This window comes from Acartia tonsa, chromosome 7 (genome assembly GCF_053477335.1).
Source record: "Acartia tonsa isolate MP-2025a chromosome 7, ASM5347733v1, whole genome shotgun sequence".
NCBI lineage: Eukaryota > Metazoa > Arthropoda > Copepoda > Calanoida > Acartiidae > Acartia > Acartia tonsa.
Window position 1 is genome coordinate 35,281,567 of NC_137266.1, and position 19,722 is coordinate 35,301,288.

The window sequence follows — 19,722 nt, forward strand, 5'->3', positions numbered from 1 at the left end:
GAACCTTACCTGAAATAAGCTTTAAGTTTGTTTTGGGTAACATATAATAATTTCACTTCTGGTATGAAGAAATATATTAAACCTTATCTTTCTATTATGAATTATTGATAATTCATTTTACGTATTAAAAAAAAAGATAGTAGACTTATTGTATTAGAAGAACCATTTGTATTTTTTGTTAAAGATAATCTAAAATTTATGAATGGCGAAAATTCATCTACAAAGCTAATTTGGTATTTTTAGTCGCTCAAATATAGCAAACTAGCGGCTATGCCTCAGGCATCTAGGGGCTCCATCAAAGATATATGGAAGGGTAGAAAAATAGTCTAAAACCAAACCCATTCTTATTTATAAAAATGAAATAGACTAATTATCTCAGGATCTAAAGGAAGCTTCACTGTAATAGAGAACTTCATTGGTTCAGCAGCGAGATCCTTCGGTACAGACAAAAAACTTACTACCTTATAATAAGATAAACTATGTAGTTGACTGATGAAAATAAAGAAACCAAAGTAAAATAGCTTAATATCAATTGAAAAATTATAGTTTTTGTGATTATATTTTGATTTTTCATCGTATAATACTTTAACTTTTGGACCTAATTGTCCGATCACTCCAAATTTTCTCTATCAGTCAAATTAAGTATTAAAACGCATGTAGCTACTTGTACTAACTAGTATAAGAATTAAAATACTCAAGCGAACAACATGATGAAAATTACTTTGGCTTTAGCTGTACTCTGCTGCCTGGTTGTACTCTCACAGGTAGTATATGTACTTTTACAAAGAAAACTTTTAATACTGCTTATACAAAAAGACCTACAATAAAAATAATCAATAATAGGCCAATCAATACACAGACTAAATTACCAATGGTAGGCCAGTATGACGTAATTTTTATAGACACTATAAAAATTACGTCAAAAAAAGTTTTATTTGAAATATGACTTTAAAATTTTATTTTTAAATAAGCATTGTGTGCAAAAGTGCAATTTTCATGAATAATTGTTGTTTGGCCGTTTTTCCCTTCGTTGCTGCGCTCCTTATAAACATATTATATAATTGTCCTTGTTAAAACAAAGTACTTTGACAATGAAAACTTAATTGAATGGATGGGAAATAAACATTTGTTCAATTCATTTGAAACATTTCAAATATTTGGATTTCGGATTTTAACATTTGTTATTGTTTCAATATTTTCTTAGCTTTTATTTTAGTAGCAAAGCTACTCTAAAATTACATACCCATATTGGACGATGCTTCTGGTTTGCTAAGTTTGTGATTAGCTAGGTTGTTTGTTTGTCTGTAAATAATACTACAGAGGTATAATATGATTACATAATACTAACAACATATATCTTACTATCCATTCGTTTAGAAGCTTAAAATGTATACTGGCCTGCCATTAGTAATTTGTAATCTGTCAATGTAGTGGCATATCATTGGTCATTTTTATAGGGACTATAATCAGCTTCATCTATCTATATCCCTTTAAAACCAAAAAAAATATTGCTATCTATTTATTGCTAGGCGACAGTGCTGCCCTCAGTAAGAGGTGATCAAGATATCTGTCTAACCTGTGTAGATGTAAGTATTTCTATATTATTACAATATTACCTACTTACTGTATGTTACTGTTTTTTTTTTCATTTAAACTGGTGTTAACTGATCATATCTTTATTGCTTTTAGACACAAATGTTCCTTACTAAACAGTAAACACGCATAACCGGTTCTATTAGGCTTATATCATCTAGTGTTTAAGAAATTGAAATGATATTTTTGATTAATAACCATTCATTGAATCTTTTAATGTATTATATCAAGCTTTAAGTGCACAACGGGTGAATACTGTATTTAGAATTAGCTGTTTCGTCCCTAGCATCTAGGGGTTCTATCTTAAATCTATGAAGTAAAATAGACTAAAACCGTAATAGGACCATGTTAATTTTACCTAAAGTAGGGAACCCAATCTGCCCAGGAGTTATTGAGATGCAGACAAAAAAAAACTCTACTACTTTATATAATAGGAAGAAGACTAAAAGATTTACATTTGTACGGTGTTTTTGTTAAGGATATCGTTAAAGCGGCAGAGGATTGTAAAAATACTGAAATAGATTTCCTGCAGTGTGTTTCTGAAGCTCTAGGTAACATTTTTATAACCATTGGTGATGTACATAAATTTATTGGCGATTGTTTTAAATTTAGTTCCCTGAAAAAAAAGAAAATATATTATATTTGAAAGCCCTGTCTGTAAGGATGCAGGGATCCAAAAGGATAAGACAATGGCCGATAAATGGATGTACATCCCCAATGATAATTCACAAATTTACCCCTTTTGTAGATTATAATTAGAGGTTAAATCGTTTGGACACTCAACTAAATCAACCAACTAATTAAAATTCAATAAAAGCTCCAATGTTGTTAAGCTAACGAATAAGAAAACGTTATAATATATAAGACTTTGGGGACTAATGTAATAAACAGCCCAATGTCCCCTCCCTCCCTGGCAAGGAGGTGTAAGTTTTTACACTATGCACTCTTGTAAAGTAAAGTATACAAGATGCGCAAAATAAAGAATCAAATAAAACATAACATAAAACCTTTCAACATGATTAAATAACAAACATACATCTTATATTTTCAAAGGCTTCATTTTATTTTTAAAAATATTCTTCGAAACTTGATGTAATTTAATGGAGTTCTTTTTGTCTGTACAGCTTTGTTGTATATGTTTTTATAATAATCTTTACTTCATGTTCTTATTTCTTTTATGATTGCTTGCAGCTCTAGGGGGTGTTGGGGGGTTGAATTCGAACCCCCCTTTTTTATTTTAGTTTTAAAAAGAAAAAGTTTTTTTGTAATTGGTGAGAAGAACTTTTTGGGGGAGCTTCAGTGATATGCTCTCTTATAATAGCTATAAAACTTACATGGATCTATTATTAAAACTACACTGTATAGGAGAACCGTATCGGTTTACTGGTTAAGGAGATTCTTCAGTACACACACACACAGATCCTGTTACTTTATATGAGCATGATTATAGATAATAATTATTATTTTTTATATTGAATGTTTTTCTTTAGTCAAACTGTTATAAGATTTAAATATACAACCTGTAGTTTTAATGGAGTAAAATACTAAAAATTAAGGCCTAGAATTTATTTTTCTATCCTTACTGGGTTAATAGGCAATTTGACAGATTGACAATGCATTTTATACTTAAGTTTCACTTTCATGGATGATGTCATCCTGTACGTTATTGCATTGATTAAAGCCCAAATTGAGATTCTTTGGCCTAAATATTTGTCCTACATAGTTTATGTGATATATAGTTCTTGGAGCAAAAGTACTATTTAATTAACCCTACCTTTCGTAATCTTATTTTCATGAATCTAGTAATAAAACTTTCTTTTAGAGGGATTATCGAGCACAGAAAACCAATACTTCTTATTTTGAAATAAATTGCAAATAGGAGAGTGGTTATCTAACCCTGCGGGGCTAAACAAATACCACCCTCTCTAAAAATTTTCAAAATAAGGGGGCTAGGAGTTCTTTTCTCAAAATGTCAGGATACGCCAAAAAATAAATGTTTTACTTGTACAAAATAGTTCATTTATTTATTAAGTTTAGTTTACAGTTTTCTTATTATCCTTATTATAGCATAATAACATCTAATCTGCAATTTATTTTCACTTTTTAGCTCAGCTATTAAACACATTTTTATTCTTGTGTAAGTTATATATGTGATAAGATGTGTTGGAATGGCATACAAAGGCCATAACAAAAGTTGCAACACCTTTCTCTTCCACTTAACTTATTTTACTTTTCCAAATACAGTGGAAAAATAGTAGAAGTATAAGTATATTTGTAAAAGCAAAAGGTTACTTAATTACTGTAAAGTCTGTATTGTGTATTCTGTATACAAATTATTGAATACGCGTATCGGGTTCCAGGACAAACGCAGGGTTGACAAACGTCGGAGTGGCCAAATGCAGGAGTGTCTAAAATATTAAGTATTTAAATAAGCCCCCCGCAGGGTTTAGGCATTTAGGAAACCCATAAGATGATTTAAAATAGGTTAGGTTAGTGTCCACTCCGAAATTTGTCCTAAGACCAATATGTAATTACAGTGGATTCCTGGATTTTTTATGACATTTCCCTGGGAACAACAAGTCATGGTTTGATGTACTAACAAACCTTTTTTTTATAAAGTAGCCACTTTTTCAAAGATATGCTCTATTACTGTTAGATGATATGTTATTAGTACGTGGTTGCCGTGTACTTATTACTAATTCTATCCATACCAAATATTGCACCAAAATGTTTTTACTTTAATGAAATCTTGTTTTTAGTAGCGAAGCTATTCTATAGAATTTTTGTTTTTCATTCATTACATTTCTATTTTTCTTGTATTTAAAAAAGATAACTCATTTTTGTAAACATTCCTCCAGACTGAAGGTCATCTAGTATATCAATCTTGATCCACTTACAATGGACTTTTTGTCTATGATCTATGGATCTACAGATGATATGATATTCATTAAAATTTGTATTGGGGAAGTTTGATTTACTCAGCTTCTGTTTGAGATAGAAACTTAAAATTTCTTGTGAATAAACCTCCCACAACTGAGAATTTGCTATGTAACACAATGTCTACTCCATCTTAGTTAAGTTTGGCTGTTAATAGTTTTTCAATTATATTTGTTTTTAATTTGTTCTTTGCAACTTATGATTCTTGTTTCATATGTTTGCGTCAAACCTTTTACACAAACAAAGCTGGTTGCTAACATGAGGTAAATACAGATACCAAATGCATTTCTATCTTGCTATCCTATATGAAATCTTTCCATCTATGTATTGAACAAGGACGCTATCGTCCATTTCTAGTGAAGCAAACAAGTGCTACTATTATTTTTAATAGGAATAGATTATTAAAGTTTTTTCATGAAATGACAATAAAAAATAATGGTGAAGCTGAGAGTGCCAATAAGAGAAATTACGGCATACAATACAATGACCTCTGATAGGCCAGTATACATTTGAATTGACTAATGGTAAAATAATAGTAAAACTGGTCTATCATTGGTCATTTGTATTGTAATTGACGCAATTTTGTTATAGGCACTATAAGTTGCTTCTTAATGGTGTACCGACAAAATGATAAAAAGGGATACAAGAGCTAAAAACTACTGAATCTTTGCTTCACATGTGTAAATGACTTGATGTTAAGACAGACAGATGGACATATCAAACAACAGAGTAGTTTCGCTACTAAAAGCAGTGCACATATGTAGATAGAATGGTGTCATTTCATTGTCTTTTCTTTATTTCTAGCAATCAAGGATAAAGCTTTTGCCTATATGCTCACATTCTCTTTTACGATATTTCCATCTGACGTTTTATTGGATCCTGTAAAACTTGGTGACTATTAGTATGTCGATATCATTAGTGTCATTTTCATTAAATGTCGACAAGCTTGCAGCATTAGAGTAAATGGAGCGTGACTTCGTCTTGCCGGGGAGGTGTTGGGTTCGAAGCTGGACCACACCACGCCGAAATATAGACATTAAAAACAGAATCTACTGCTGCTATGTCTTGCACGCGACACATAAAGTGAGGGGGAATGCATTGGCGCAACTTATCATCATGCGCAGTTAGAAATTGACAAAGGTTCTGCAATCAAAGGGTTGGTTGTCTGTTGGATGTTACTCAACCTAGTATCTTGAGGGTGTTAGCTTATGTTTTGGGTTCTCTAGACATTGTTTTTAATCATAAATTAATTTATTTATGTATGTTTAGGAGCTATTAGTGACTGCGCCCATTGCATCTGTGAAGTTTTGATCATCATTGGTGGATTTGATGACGTATGCCCTGTGAAAGCTTAAGTGAAATGAAGTTCAACATGCAATTTATATTAAAGTATTGAGCCTTAACATTTCCATTAATAAAACTTTCAAATTTACCATATAATTGTTTTTAGTAGCGAATCTACTCTAAAAATAGCCTTTTTTGTCAGTTCGATAGGCAGCCAAATCTTCCGTGATATTTGATCTTTCTTTTTTATGACAACCAAACATCTATAACTTACTTTAGCCGTTTGTCCGTCCATGATTTCTTATATATTGTACGTCGCATATCAGATAACAATAGATTTTAAGTTACTCTTTAAAGATTACGTTATTGGTCAGTTGGATCCACAAAGTTTCTATAATACGATATTATAAATGATTTTCTAGTGTGGCAATAAACCGGTTCTAATCCTGCAGATAATAATCGGTTTCGTAGCCACACTGAAAATTATTTTTTTTACATATGTAAATAAAAACATATTGAAAACGAAATTACAGAAACGCAAAAATGCCAAACATTTATCATTAAAGTTTTACCATGTCTTCAAACAAACGCAAATGAAAAAAGTTCGACCTACATATGTTGGAGAGTAGCATAAAAAATGCAGTAAAAGTTTTGGTGTAAAAACAATTGGATAGAAATGTATCATAGAATAACAAAGACAATTGTGTTCAGTTGCAACTGAACTCTTTTAAATGTTTACCTAAACAATTTAGCCCTAAGTAAAAAACAGAGAGAATAAAAATAGATTCTTTATGTAGTATACATGTATATACCTTAGTAGGAGGTTGGTGCGCCTCAATAAAAAAACCTACATGGATATTACAGTAGGTCTATTAAATCATGGATAGTTGATTTACTCCCTCAAACCTGTTCTGGATAACGTAAAGCCATCCCAACAATTTTGCCACTTTGGAAATCTCAATTAAAACAAAAATTCAACAAATAATACCCCAATCCCCTCCCCAGCCCGTATTTTCTAAAAAAACAAAACATTTTTCACTTTGAAAAATTAATAATCCAACTTTCATTTCCCTATCCCTTACCTAGGGAAGAAAGTTGTAATTAATGTATGAAATGTGTTACAATGAGAAACTTACTTCTTTTAACAAGGACATAGGTGAGTATGTCGAAACGGAAGGTAGATTCATAAATTCATTGCTCCTACCCCCATCCCCCCTCTCTAACTCACCATTTTTAAAATGTATTTGAGTCTACTCCTCCAAATCTTTTAAGCTTAAAGTCCTTCTACTGTTGTGTAGGGCATAAAAAGGCACTTTGAAATTTTTTTATGATAAGTTTTCAGAAGGCTTCACTACTAATGAACATACTCGTTTTTGTTTATTGTTGTTTTGTTTAGAGATTTTTGAAGTTGTTCCACTTAAGTTTAATGTTAATCAAACCTGGGTTTAGGGTTTAAATAAGACCGGATTAAGAAAACAAACTATTTTATTTATAGGTCAATTTGTTTCTTAAAAGATTTTATTTGTCTTTGTAAAATTTGGTTATGGACACCATTTTAAAGCTCTTTATAGTGCCTATAAAAAATGACGTCATACAACACAAATGACCAACGATAGGAAAATACAGAGACTAAATAACTAATGGCAGTTCAGTATACATTTTATTTGACCAATGGGTGGCCAGTATGATGTCATTTTTATAGGCAATATAAAAACCTTCCAATATTTTGGCACAGAACACTTAACCTTACTTAGGAATAGGCTGCTTAGAGAGATTCCCATACAATAGTTTGCTTTGATAATTAGGATTTGTTGTATGCTAGATGTTATTCTATCGAATACCCAGGATGATACTGGCTCAAATTTCTAGGGGAAAAAAAGAACTAAAATTCGTCCTAACACTGCTGAGTAACTTGAAGATCATTTAAGTTTGTAAACAAAACATTCACAACAAAACTTGAACAAAATAAATTTATTTAGAGCAGGCACAGACACACACATACACACACGCACACTACCAAATACACACACACACACACACACAAACAAGGAACTTTTGTATGAACTTGAACTACATATTAACAGACTTTCACACAATGCATGGTAGACCTAAATTAATTTCAACACTTTTACACAACTTTAACAAAGGGGGGGCATTTTAAGTCAAACTGTTCTTATTGTGACCATTTCATATAAATACATTTGGTCATAATTCAGAACAGTTTGACTTAATAAGATCATTTAACTAAAGGGTTGCATCCAACTTTACAGAAAATTCTTGAATAAATAACTCCCTTTTTCAAATATAAAAAAATCTTTCTAGTTATTACTTTTTAAAAACAATAAATAATAAAATATATTGATATAAAAATCAATTTGATTTTTTTATTTAAACTTTTTAGAACATTATAAAGGTTTTTCTAGTATATTTTCGAAACAGATTAATACCTAGTGGATTAGAACCAGTTCTCAGCCATACTGATAAATTATGTCTAGCATCGTATTATAAACAGGTTTCCGCAGATATAAAATGTACAATTATAAGATTAAAACCGGTTTTTAGCCCCGAGATGACGAATCTAGAGAAAAAGTGATATTTAGAAAAGCTCAGAGTCTTAAACATCCTGTACACAGTTTAATTCTTTTTTTGCTTGATTTGCCCCAGAGTGCAGTGGATTTAAGATTTAAAGTATCTAAGTAAAAAACGATCTCAAAAGGCATTAAAAGATTGCTGGAGACCTGAAGAAACAGGACCTGGTGGATCATACCTCTAGCCTAAAGTTGTATGGGACATTTACATTTATGTTTTTTACCTTTATTGGATATTTAAGATTGAATGTTTTGTTATTGCCATAAAAAAGCAATACACATATTTTTATTTTGTACATGCACTATACAGTAAGGTTAGATGGTATTCTATGCCCGTCAGGATGATGATATGATATTCAAAAAATATTTTATTCTACTTGTGTAAAGTCAATTGAATATGGTTTTTATCCTTTACAAACAGAAACTAAGAGGAGAATTGAGTAGCTTGGCTACAAAATAACACTAAATTTAGACGACTAGGTACTTATAATGTAAGATAATCTGTATGAAAGTGTATAATGCATTTACTTAAGTCTAAGAAGCGTAATTTTACTAAATCCTCTTTATCTTTTATGTTCTTTTGTTTACTTTTATTAACAAAGCTACTCTGTAACTATTCTGTGAGACATGATTTTTTGGGGGGAGGTGGCACTTTTTCTCTTGGGCGCTTTGTGGTACCTTCCCCAAAATAAAACTTTGAGAAGCTACCTTATAAAGAGAACCATATCGCTTCAGCGGTTAACGAGATCCTTTAGTTTAAAGATAGACAGACACACATTAGGAGACTCAAAAACATTCTGTTTCTTTTTTATAATGATTAGCAATTTATATCAACTGACAGTTTTAATTTAATAGTTAAGGATAGGTTAGGTTTACAAGGGTCTTCACATGTACAAGACTTCATTTCAGCAGGCTTGTTTTAAAACCTTAGTTTGTATTGGACGTTATAGTTCTTGTTTTTATGTAACCTAAATTTAAGCCCCAATATAAAATAATGGCTTCTGTTTATAATGCGGATTTTAAAAATGCTATTATGTCCTAACTCTGGTAATTTTGAGACAGAAAAAGTTTTTCATTTTTTGTTTATTACTTTAGATAATGTCAGGTCATATTGGGTACCACAGTGTTTAGGCCCCGCTAGGCTAAGACACTCTGCAGGGTTTCGGGATGTGTAAAAAAACTCCCTCTTCCCTCATTTTTAATTTGTATGAAAAATATTTGGGTGTTTTGTGAGTTTGCGGCTTGATTTCAATTAAGATATTGAAAACGGCGCATCCGAAATTTTGAACTCTTAAAGGCTAAAAATATGTTTAGCATATGTCATTTAGCATATGGTAGAATTATTACAGAACGTCATAACGACAGTATAGATTAAAATAGAGAAGGTTCGCATTCATTGAAATTAAATAAAAATATTACAAAATTGTATTTTAATCAACAGAGTAAATATGCATAAAATTTTAAAATAATGACATAAGATATAAATTCTTTATAAATACACATCAAACACACTCATTTTCAAATTCTAGAAATTTTACAAATATCATTATAAATTTATACACATCAAAAGAACTAAAAATGCAAAAGAAGGTGTATCAACTTTTTTTTTATAGCTAGCCGGTTCTTTTAGTAAGTAGTAGATGTAAAATTTTTCATAGAATTCAGATATGCAATCGGTTTTTTTGTAGACCTCTTATTTTTTAAGTAATTTAAGTTTTTTTAAAAAATAATTAAGTCGGTTTTAAGGTACTAAAACGCAACAAAATAAAAGAAGAAAATGGCCAGTAAGAACAAAAATAGTAAGATCTTTAATTTGACACCTTACTTTTAAAATTCTGTTGAGTAATTATTGAAAAAATCTATTTTTTTAACCTCGGTTTAATAAAAACTTTAGACCTAAATATTTTCTCAAACAGACATAAAAAACATGGGTTCATATATACCTTTAGAATCAGAAAAATATTACGAATCCATTGTAAGCAAAATTGAAAAAAAGTAAAAAAAATAAAAATTAAACAAATGGCCAATTGTATTTTTTGTTCAGGCAACACTATCGTCTTCCCTTTTTTACCCCCTCTTTACCCCCTCTTTACCCCCTTCCCATTTTTATACTCAATTCAAAAATTAAGACGTTGCCTGTACAATATAATATGATATTTTCATATAATTCCTTTTATTGTAGTTTATATACTATATTGTAAACTTTTTTTTTCAATTTTGCTTACAATGAATTCGTAATATTTTTCTGATTCTAAAGATATATATATTATATGAACCCATATTTTTTTACCTGTGAAATAATAAAATTAATGTCAAAGTTTTTATTCTCGTGGGTTTAAAAAAATCGATTTTTTCAATAATTACCTGACAGAATTGAAAAAGTAAGGTGTCAAATTAAAGATCTTACTATTTTTGTTCATAATGGCCATTTTTTTCTTTTTTTTGTTGCATTTTAGTACCTTAAAATCGACTTAATTTTTTTTTTTTTTTAAACTTAAATTACTTAAAAAATAAGAGGTCTACAAAAAAACCGATTGCATATCTGAATTCTATGAGAAATTTTACATCTACTACTTACTAAAAGAACCGGCTAGCTATAAAAAAAAAGTTGATACACCTTCTTTAGAGAAAATTTAATTTTAAATCCACCTGACTTCATATGCATTAATGACTACAAATGAATAATTTTGCATATCTAAAATTTTTACAGAAGTTATGTGCTTCAGATCAGAGAAAAAGTAAAAAGAAATGCCTTGACAGACAAAAAGATGTAAAAAAAACCGCCATAAACGATCAAAGTTCCCAGACACAGTTTGTGCAGTTAAAAAGTTGGTTGTTCTTGGGGAATTGGATGGTAAGATTGAACAAGAAAAAATATGAACCTTTTTATTACTCCTGCGTTGAGTCCTTAATCCTGCTAAGCTATCCCGTAACCAATGTAACTAAACCTAATCTGACTAAAACACAAACACAGGATGAACCAAACAGTTATACCCTAATTAGTTATATTTTAAATGTAAGAGGAAGGGAGGCTACGAGCTGGACATGCACTTTCAGGGTAACAGCCACTAAATTATATGATAAGAATATACAGATATTGATATTTGTAAATGCCTGATCATGTGATGTGAACATTTTAAGTTGTTGTGTATTTTTCATCCTTGAACACCAGATCCTTTTTCCAAGTCACCAACGCATGTCTTGCAGTCAGAATGGGTTGCTGAAATTTTATTGGAATTTTATTGGAAATGCATAGTTTCTTTAAAGATCTTGATTTATTAGATGTTAAATTTCCCCTTACTCCCCCCTCTTCTAAAGGTGATATCTTAAAAAGGAATAAATCACTTTTAATAAATATTGATTATTGTAAAAGGGGGGAGAGGACTCAATAATATAATAGATCTAAACTCTAAAGAGATAAGGCAATGGCCGATAAATTTATATTTATCCCTAATAATAATACACAAAATTAACCAACTCTGTAGATTAAAATTAGTGGTTGAAACGTTCGAACACTCAACTTAATTAACCGAACAATCAAAAGTCCCCAAGGTTGTTAAGCATAAGAAAACATTATTATAAAACTTTGGGGAAAGGTGTATTATCAGCCCATTGTCCTCTCTCTCTCTCTCTCTCTCTCTCTCTCTCTCTCTCCCTCTCTCTCTCTCTCTCTCTCTCTCTCTCTCTCTCTCTCTCTCTCTCCTCTCTCTCTCTCTCTCTCTATATCTCTCTCTCTCTCCCTCTCTCTCTCTCCCTCCCTCTCTCTCTCTCTCTCTCTCTCTCTCTCGCTCTCTCTCTCTCTTTTTTTGCTTACCCATTTTCTCTCCGAGACAGTTGAAGTAATCATCTTTGACAGTTTCACATTTGTTCATAGAATCGCCAAGATGCTAAAAAAATTTGTCATCTAGTTTAATATTTTTTTGTCGCAATTTACTGTAAAAATATTAATATAAGGGGAACATATCAAACAAAAAGTACACTTTGTATACAGGTGGAGTTCTAAATGTTTGCTAATAAACTTTTTATTATTAATTTTCAATAATGATTTACAGAGTATATAAAAAAAGTTAAGGAGAAATATTTTCTTTGAAAAAACTTACCCCAAGACATTTGAGACACTCTATAGACAGTCATGATAAATCAACAAATTTACAGTGTGAGTTTTTTAATTGAAAGAATTTGAATGCATCTTTATATAAACTATGTAGTTTAACTGACTTACAGCCTTAACGATTTTACAAGGAAAATTTTCCAAACTTGTCAATGAGTTACAGATTCCTTAAAGATTAAAAAGATTAAGGCTAAGTAAACCCAAACTCTTTGACTTGCCTAATTAATATCATGTAATTTAGACCTTTATTATTAATATATATTCTTACTAGAGGCTACGCCCCTAGATTCTATAATCTTGAAACCTTAAAACCTTTTTTAGTAGCGAAGCTACTCTATAATTCACTATGTCCGTCCGTCAGTCCGTCAGTCCGTCCGTAACGCTATGGGGGAAATGGGATTTACTCAGCTCCTATAAAAGATAGAATTCTGAAATTTTTTGACAACATTCCCATCATTAAGGAGCACAATTGACTATAAAACATTATTGGCGGTCGGACCGCTTTTTAGCAGGTTTTAGGCTATTTTTATATTTTTCCCATTTTTCTCCATATCTTAAGTGTTTATGGTCCGATTTTCAAAATTTTTTCAGTTATTGATATCAAAATTAAATTTCCTGTCGTTTAAAGAAAACAACCATGAAGGCCAGAGTGTCTTTTTAGCAGGTTTTAGGCTATTTTTATGTTTTTCACATTTTTCTCCATATTTTCAGTGTTTATGGTCCGATTTTCAAATTTTTTTCAATTATTGATATCAAAATTAAATTTCCCGTCTTTTAAAGAAAACAACCATGACGGCCAGACTGCCTTTTTAACAGGTTTTAGGCTATTTTTATATTTTTCACATTTTTCTCCATATCTTCAGTGTATATGGTCCGATTTTCCACATTTTTTAAGTTAAGGATATAAAAATTTAATTTTCTGTCGTTTTAAGAAAACAACCATAGCGGCCAGACTGCCTTTTATCAGGTTTTTGGCTATTTTTATATGTTTTACATATTTCCTCATATTTTTGTTTTTTTTATCCAACTTATTTGGGATATCAGTATCAAAATAATTTTCCCCATTGTTATGTGCATCTTTAATGTAATTTACTTTGACCATCGTCATCATACAAAATAAAACAAGGTTTCGTGTTTATTTTATCCAATAAATCTATTCTTGATTTTAATAAATACCCTTTAAATCTACTTGTACATATTCCCATCTACGATATTTTGTGCTTCGCTACTTATGGATGTTGTCATCCTTGTTTTTACATATATAATAATGTTCATATTTTAGAAAATCATAATTCACCTTATCAAAATTAAACTTTTTGATTTGTACTTTTTGTTTTTCAAAAATTATATTGAAAATCACACAAGATGGAGTTAAATAGATTTGCCATTTCATGGTCTAAAACTTTAAGTTAGTTTGATAGAATTTATAATGTGACAAATTTGCCAACTTTAAATGTTAACTTTTAAATGTTAATATACTAATAAATAATTTAGAAGTTGAGATACAAAAAACTTAAAGCTTATTGGTATTACGTAAACTTTTCGTCTCCAAATAAATGATCTAAAATGTATAGACTTATCATGACGTCACCCTGGTAATTTGAAAAAGTTGAGGAAATAAATTCTAAAATTTGATCACTTGTTGAATTTATCATGGCCCTACCCTGAAAATCTGAAAATATAAGATGATCATAGTCCAGTAGATGAAAATAAATGGTTTATTTAAAAAGTAATTTGATTTTTAACAAGGATGACAACATCCATAAAAGCGAAGCACTGAAACGGTAGGACAAACGGACATTAACACTTGTATAGTGTCTAAACTGAATTATCAGAATATAAAAGTATAAGAGTCGAAGCAAAATTGTAAGTAAATTTGTTGAAAAACTTCTTGATACAGGATAATGTTTATTGAGTTTATGGACATACTTACATTTTTAGGATTTGATTATAGAGTTGCTTCGCTTAAAATATTGTTCTTTGTTGTCCCAGGAATCAATATATCAAAAATCAGATCAAACGGATAATTAGATCACATAAAAATTAGCTGTTAAAAAATTAGAAAAATCAACATGTTTAAAATGGACGTACGGACATTCTGGTAATGATTATAGAGTTGCTACGCTTTCTAACTCGTACTTAACTACTACAGGAATGATCATGCAAAGTTTGAAATCGATAGAACAATTCTAACATGCCTAAATTAACGAATAAAAGCTATCTATCTCGGACGGACGTACGGACGGACGAACGTATGGACGGACGGACGTACGGAAAAGCTTCGCTTTTAAAAAGGAAAAAGAGAAAAATCTAGTGTAAAATCTTTTAATATATTGTGCATAATCTATGAAATTTGCTTACTTTTTATAGATGGAAGACCTTCAAGCATTCCCTGAAAATACGTTTGATAAATAAGTCATATCTGTAAGAAATTAAACAAATTGTTATGCTTTTTAAAAGCGAAGCTTTTCTATAATTAGGGTCGGTCCGTCCGTCCGTCCGTACGTCCGTCCGTCCGTCCGTACGTTAGTCCGAGATAGATAGCTTTTATTCGTTAATTTAGGCATGTTAGAATTGTCCTATCGATTTCAAACTTTGCATGATGATTCCTGTAGTAGTTGGGTACGATTTAGAAAGCGTAGCAACTCTATAATCATTACCAGAATGTCCGTACGTCCATTTTAAACATGTTGATTTTTCTACTTTTTTAACAACAAATTTTCAAGTGTTTTGATTATCCGTTTGATCTGATTTTTGGTATATTGATTCCTGGGACAACAAAGAACAATATTTTAAGCGAAGCAACTCTATAATCAAGTCCAAAAATGTAAGTATGTCCATAAACATTATCCTGTTTTTAAACAGTTTTTCAACAAATTTACCTACAATTTTGATTCTACATTTATGTTCTGATTTTTCAGTTCAGATACTATACAAGTGTTAATGTCCGTTTGTCCTACAGTTTCAGTGCTTCGCTTTTATGGATGTTTGTATCCTTGTTTATAGTGATATTACCTCTGTAGAGGGAATGGATGATATAAAAAGGCAAAAGATAGCTGATAGAACCAAAACTCTCATTTTTATCTTCAATAAATAAGCGTTTGATTGAAACTTATTTTTATTTTGGCATTATAGCAAAAAAACACATTTAAATCTATTAATCTAAACATGCAACTTTTTAACGGTAAAGTTTCTTAACATTAATGAATTTACAGCAAAACTGACTAAAATATGACAGTTTCTAACACTCATATAACTTTTTATTCTGTAACATTTGATTTTTTTATAAAACGGAGATGATTCACCAAGAATAGAAAAAATGTACACTGAATCATATGTTTTCATTTTTTATAAACTGATGGCATATTATTAGATAATTAGTTTCATATTTCACAACAAATGTAAAAGAGTAAGTGATAAATCTTTGTAATAAAGACATAATTGTACATTAATAATATTGTATTGTGAAGTAAGAGTACAAAAAATACACAACGTTGCAAATTAATTGCGTACTCTATAACATTTAAAACTTAATTGCTATGGTAATCCAAATTTTAAAATTTCAAATAGATGAAATAATTTGCTAAATGATTTTGTAAAAACCAATAAAAGATTAAATATATTTTTTAAAAATATTTCAGAAAATAATGTTATTGAATTTATCCTAGAATTGAAGAAATGGCATTATCAAATAAAGTCATTACAATATGTGACAGTTTTAAAATTGATTTAATTTCAAAGATAAAATTAATTTAATATAATATCTTATCTGACTTTGATTTTTTTTCAAATGGGATTTTTTGTGTAACACCCTGTAGTATATCTACAAACTTATTACTTTTCTTTCTCAAAAATTAAGAGAAGTTTAAATAGTAGAAATCAATGACGAATAAGAAAAAATATTAAGTATTAGGTTCTAAATGTATATTTTCCGAATATAAAATGTTTTAGCAATACCCTGTACTATCTCCAAGCCTGTGTCTTCGCTATTGAACCTTTTACCAAAATGTTGTGTAAAAAGTTATCTTTTTCTGTCCAATATTTTTCTTTTGCGCAAAATTGTTAAGATGTGGCACTGACCCTGTTAAACCATAAAAAATCGATTACATCGACATAAGAATATTTAAGTTTTAAAAGTTTTTTTTATGATAATTTTGTAAAAAGAAATGTTTGTTTAAATTGAAAAAAAAAACAGTATAAAAATCTTTTTTGGTAATGGCAAATGTTGCAAACACTTTTGAAGTAAATATCAGGCACATCTGTTTATTATGATAATTCCTCCAAATGCTCTTTATTTGATATGAAAAGTTGAAATAAATGTCAACAAGAAACCTTCACAATCAACAGGGTGTGGCACAGTTGTAGAAGATGTCAAGTTTAATATGTAGTTAGTGTCAGAGGTGCGTGTGTATCTGCCCCATAAATGTCCTGTATTTCATTTCATTTTCTCAAATATCAGCTATTGTATTCACCTGTTCATATCATACAAAGAAATTTGGGGGGGGGGGGGGAGAGAAAGGGGGTTAAGGCAGTGGACAGTAATGTAATCTTTTCCCTTAGCTGAACAAAATCGGATGAAAGATTTGATTAGGAAATCCTTATATAAAAGTAACAGGTTGTCTATATGTGTGTATTAAGCGAAGGATCTTGCTACCGCATAACCGATGTGGTTCTCCTTTACAGTTAGGCGCGCTTCATAGGTTCAGGGAAAGTTTATAACTATTTAGGAGGGTAAACAATCTATTAAGTGCCCCTAGAGGCCTCTTATAGACCGCTTATAGAACTGAAAGAGACATTTTCAAATCTTTTCTTCAAACAATTTTTATTTTCCAAATAGGAATTATTTTGTTTATTATAACTGGGGTAAAGATAATTTATTATCTGTATAAAATTTACTATTGGTCAAATACAATGTAAATTGGCCTATCATTGGTCATTAATTTAATCATCACAGGTGTCTTCATTGTAGTGTACATTATTAATGAAACAGCGTAAAGTGTCCTATAAAAGTGACGTCATACAATACAAATGACCAATGATAGGCAGTATAAAATTTTGGTCAAATACAATGTAAACTGGCCTATAATTGGTCATTTGTATTGTATGACGTCATTTTTCATAGGGCACTTTACGCTGTTTCATTGATAATTACACTACAATTACACTTAAAGAGGATTTTTTTTTATCTCTCGAGATTTTTTTATAACTTTTTAAATTTGAATGTATTCATATAAAAATCTAAATTCTACAGAATAAAATTTTCTAAATATAGCTTTAGTGTATAAAAATTTCTACATATACGACGCATAATGTTATAAACTTTGTTAGGATGTTAAAAGCGAAGCTTTTCTATAATTAGGGTCGGTCCGTCCGTAACGGATAGCTTTTTCGTTAATTTAGGCATGTTAGAATTGTCCTATCGATTTCAAATTCTGCATGGTGATTCCTTTAATAGTTAGGTACGATTTAGAAAGCGTAGCAACTCTATAATCATTATCAAAACGTTCGTACGTCCGTTTTAAACTTGTTGATTTTTTTACTTTTTTAACAACAAATTTTTATATGATCTAATCATCCGATTGATATGATTTTTGGTATATAGATTCCTGGGAGAACAAAGTATAATGTTATAAGTGAAGTAACTCTATAATCAAGTCCTTAAAATGTAAGTACGTCCATATACATTATCCTGTATAAAGGAGTTTTTCAACAATACAATTTTGCTTCGACTCCAATACATTTATATTCTGATTATTCAGTTCTAACGCTACTTAAGTGTTAATGTCCGTTTGTCCTACTGTTTCAGTGCTTCGCTTTTATGGAAGTTGTCATCCTTGTTTGTCTACGTCTATTAAGACCATACTAGATTCTGCAAAGATTTGAAAATAATTTTAGGTCATTGTCTAGCGTGACAATCCCGAGCGGTGAAACACGACGGACGGACGGACGGTACTCAGTTTAATTGTAGAGAAGCTTCATTTTAATCCCAATTAAAACATAATTCTATATATTTACAAGATTACTTAATTCAATATCTACAAAATTAAGATGGGTTTAATAGAATAATAATAGATTCGTTCCCTTGGTATATTTTACATTCACAAATACAAGATAATAAAAGGTAATTTTTATGATTCACCTAAAAAGATTTAATACAAGGACATTATTATTATAGGGCGCACAGGAAAAAATAAAGGAAAAATAAGACTTGCTAAAACTAAACTTTAAATCTTATCCTAAAATATATTTTGAAATAAAATGTGAATAATGTTTATTTTTCGTTGTTTTCTTTTATATATGAGCAGTCTTTTTGTCCAGAGTTATGTTTTTATTTTAGAGATTTATGTTCACGTTGTCTCTGAATTTAATTAAGACCTTTTAACATGTTATTTAGTATTATAGTAAAACAAGTGGGAAGGGATTTAATAACTTTATGTCCCCACCACTAGGACCCTGTATTGACTTCTAATTGGGTCTAAATCAAACATTAACATTGAGAAAATTAACTCTGCCAAGTCGCTACAAAAAAGATAAAAATTAAGTAATTTGCTAGCAGTTGAAAAGGGTCCCCAAAAGAGGGACCCAGATAGTTGTCTGGTTATATATATTTATAGGTTATATAGTAAGCTATATAAGTTGAAGAATTTTAATCTATATAATAGATTTGAAATCTGCATAAAATTTTAAGGATTTTTTTATAAATTATTTTCTTGATTAATTCTTTATCTTAAAGCGCAAATACAATTTAAGTTAATTAATTTTGACATCTGTGATTGGTGGGTTTAAAACAATCTGCGCTCTGATCGGAGAAGCTTAAGTTTGGGCAAAATTAATTAACTTAAATTGTATTTGCGCTTTTAAATAAAGTATTATATAAAAAACGAATTTTATAAAAAAAAATCCTTAAAATTTTATGCAGATTTCAAATTTATTATATACATTAAAATTTTTTCAAATTATATAGCTTATTATATAGGTTATATTGTATTTATAGATTTTTAAAGTCAAAATGCGCGAATGAAGAATAGAATAAGATAAGTCTTATTCCTTTTTGTTTTTGTTTTTTGACATGTTGAAATATCTTGGTTAGTTTAAGGAACTGCGTGGTATGTAAAAGGTTTTGCTAAGTGGACAAAAGAAGTTATAAATCATAAATAATGTACATATGTTTGTACAGCAAATTTACTCTATATTGTGTCTGTCTGTAAG

At 30.0% G+C, this 19,722-nt stretch overlaps 1 protein-coding gene and 1 long non-coding RNA gene across 2 annotated transcripts; one reads left to right on the forward strand and one right to left on the reverse strand.

Moving 5' to 3' along the window:
• Positions 1–575: 575 nt before the first annotated feature.
• LOC145323658 (uncharacterized) lies at positions 576–5,962 on the forward strand. Its single transcript, XR_013881040.1, has 4 exons — positions 576–764; positions 1,530–1,586; positions 2,072–2,144; positions 5,800–5,962. It is a non-coding gene; the product is annotated as an uncharacterized LOC145323658 (long non-coding RNA).
• Positions 5,963–9,811: 3,849 nt separating this feature from the next.
• On the reverse strand, positions 9,812–15,658 carry LOC145323659 (uncharacterized). The gene is made up of 7 exons (XM_080166079.1): positions 15,529–15,658; positions 14,875–14,905; positions 14,105–14,185; positions 12,503–12,522; positions 12,217–12,289; positions 11,517–11,622; positions 9,812–9,927 (listed from the first exon to the last, which is right to left on the reverse strand). The coding sequence occupies exons 1-6, from the start codon at positions 15,589–15,591 to the stop codon at positions 11,558–11,560; spliced, it is 333 nt and encodes a 110-aa protein (XP_080022205.1). The 5' UTR covers positions 15,592–15,658; the 3' UTR covers positions 9,812–9,927; positions 11,517–11,557.
• Between the last annotated feature and the right edge of the window lie 4,064 nt (positions 15,659–19,722).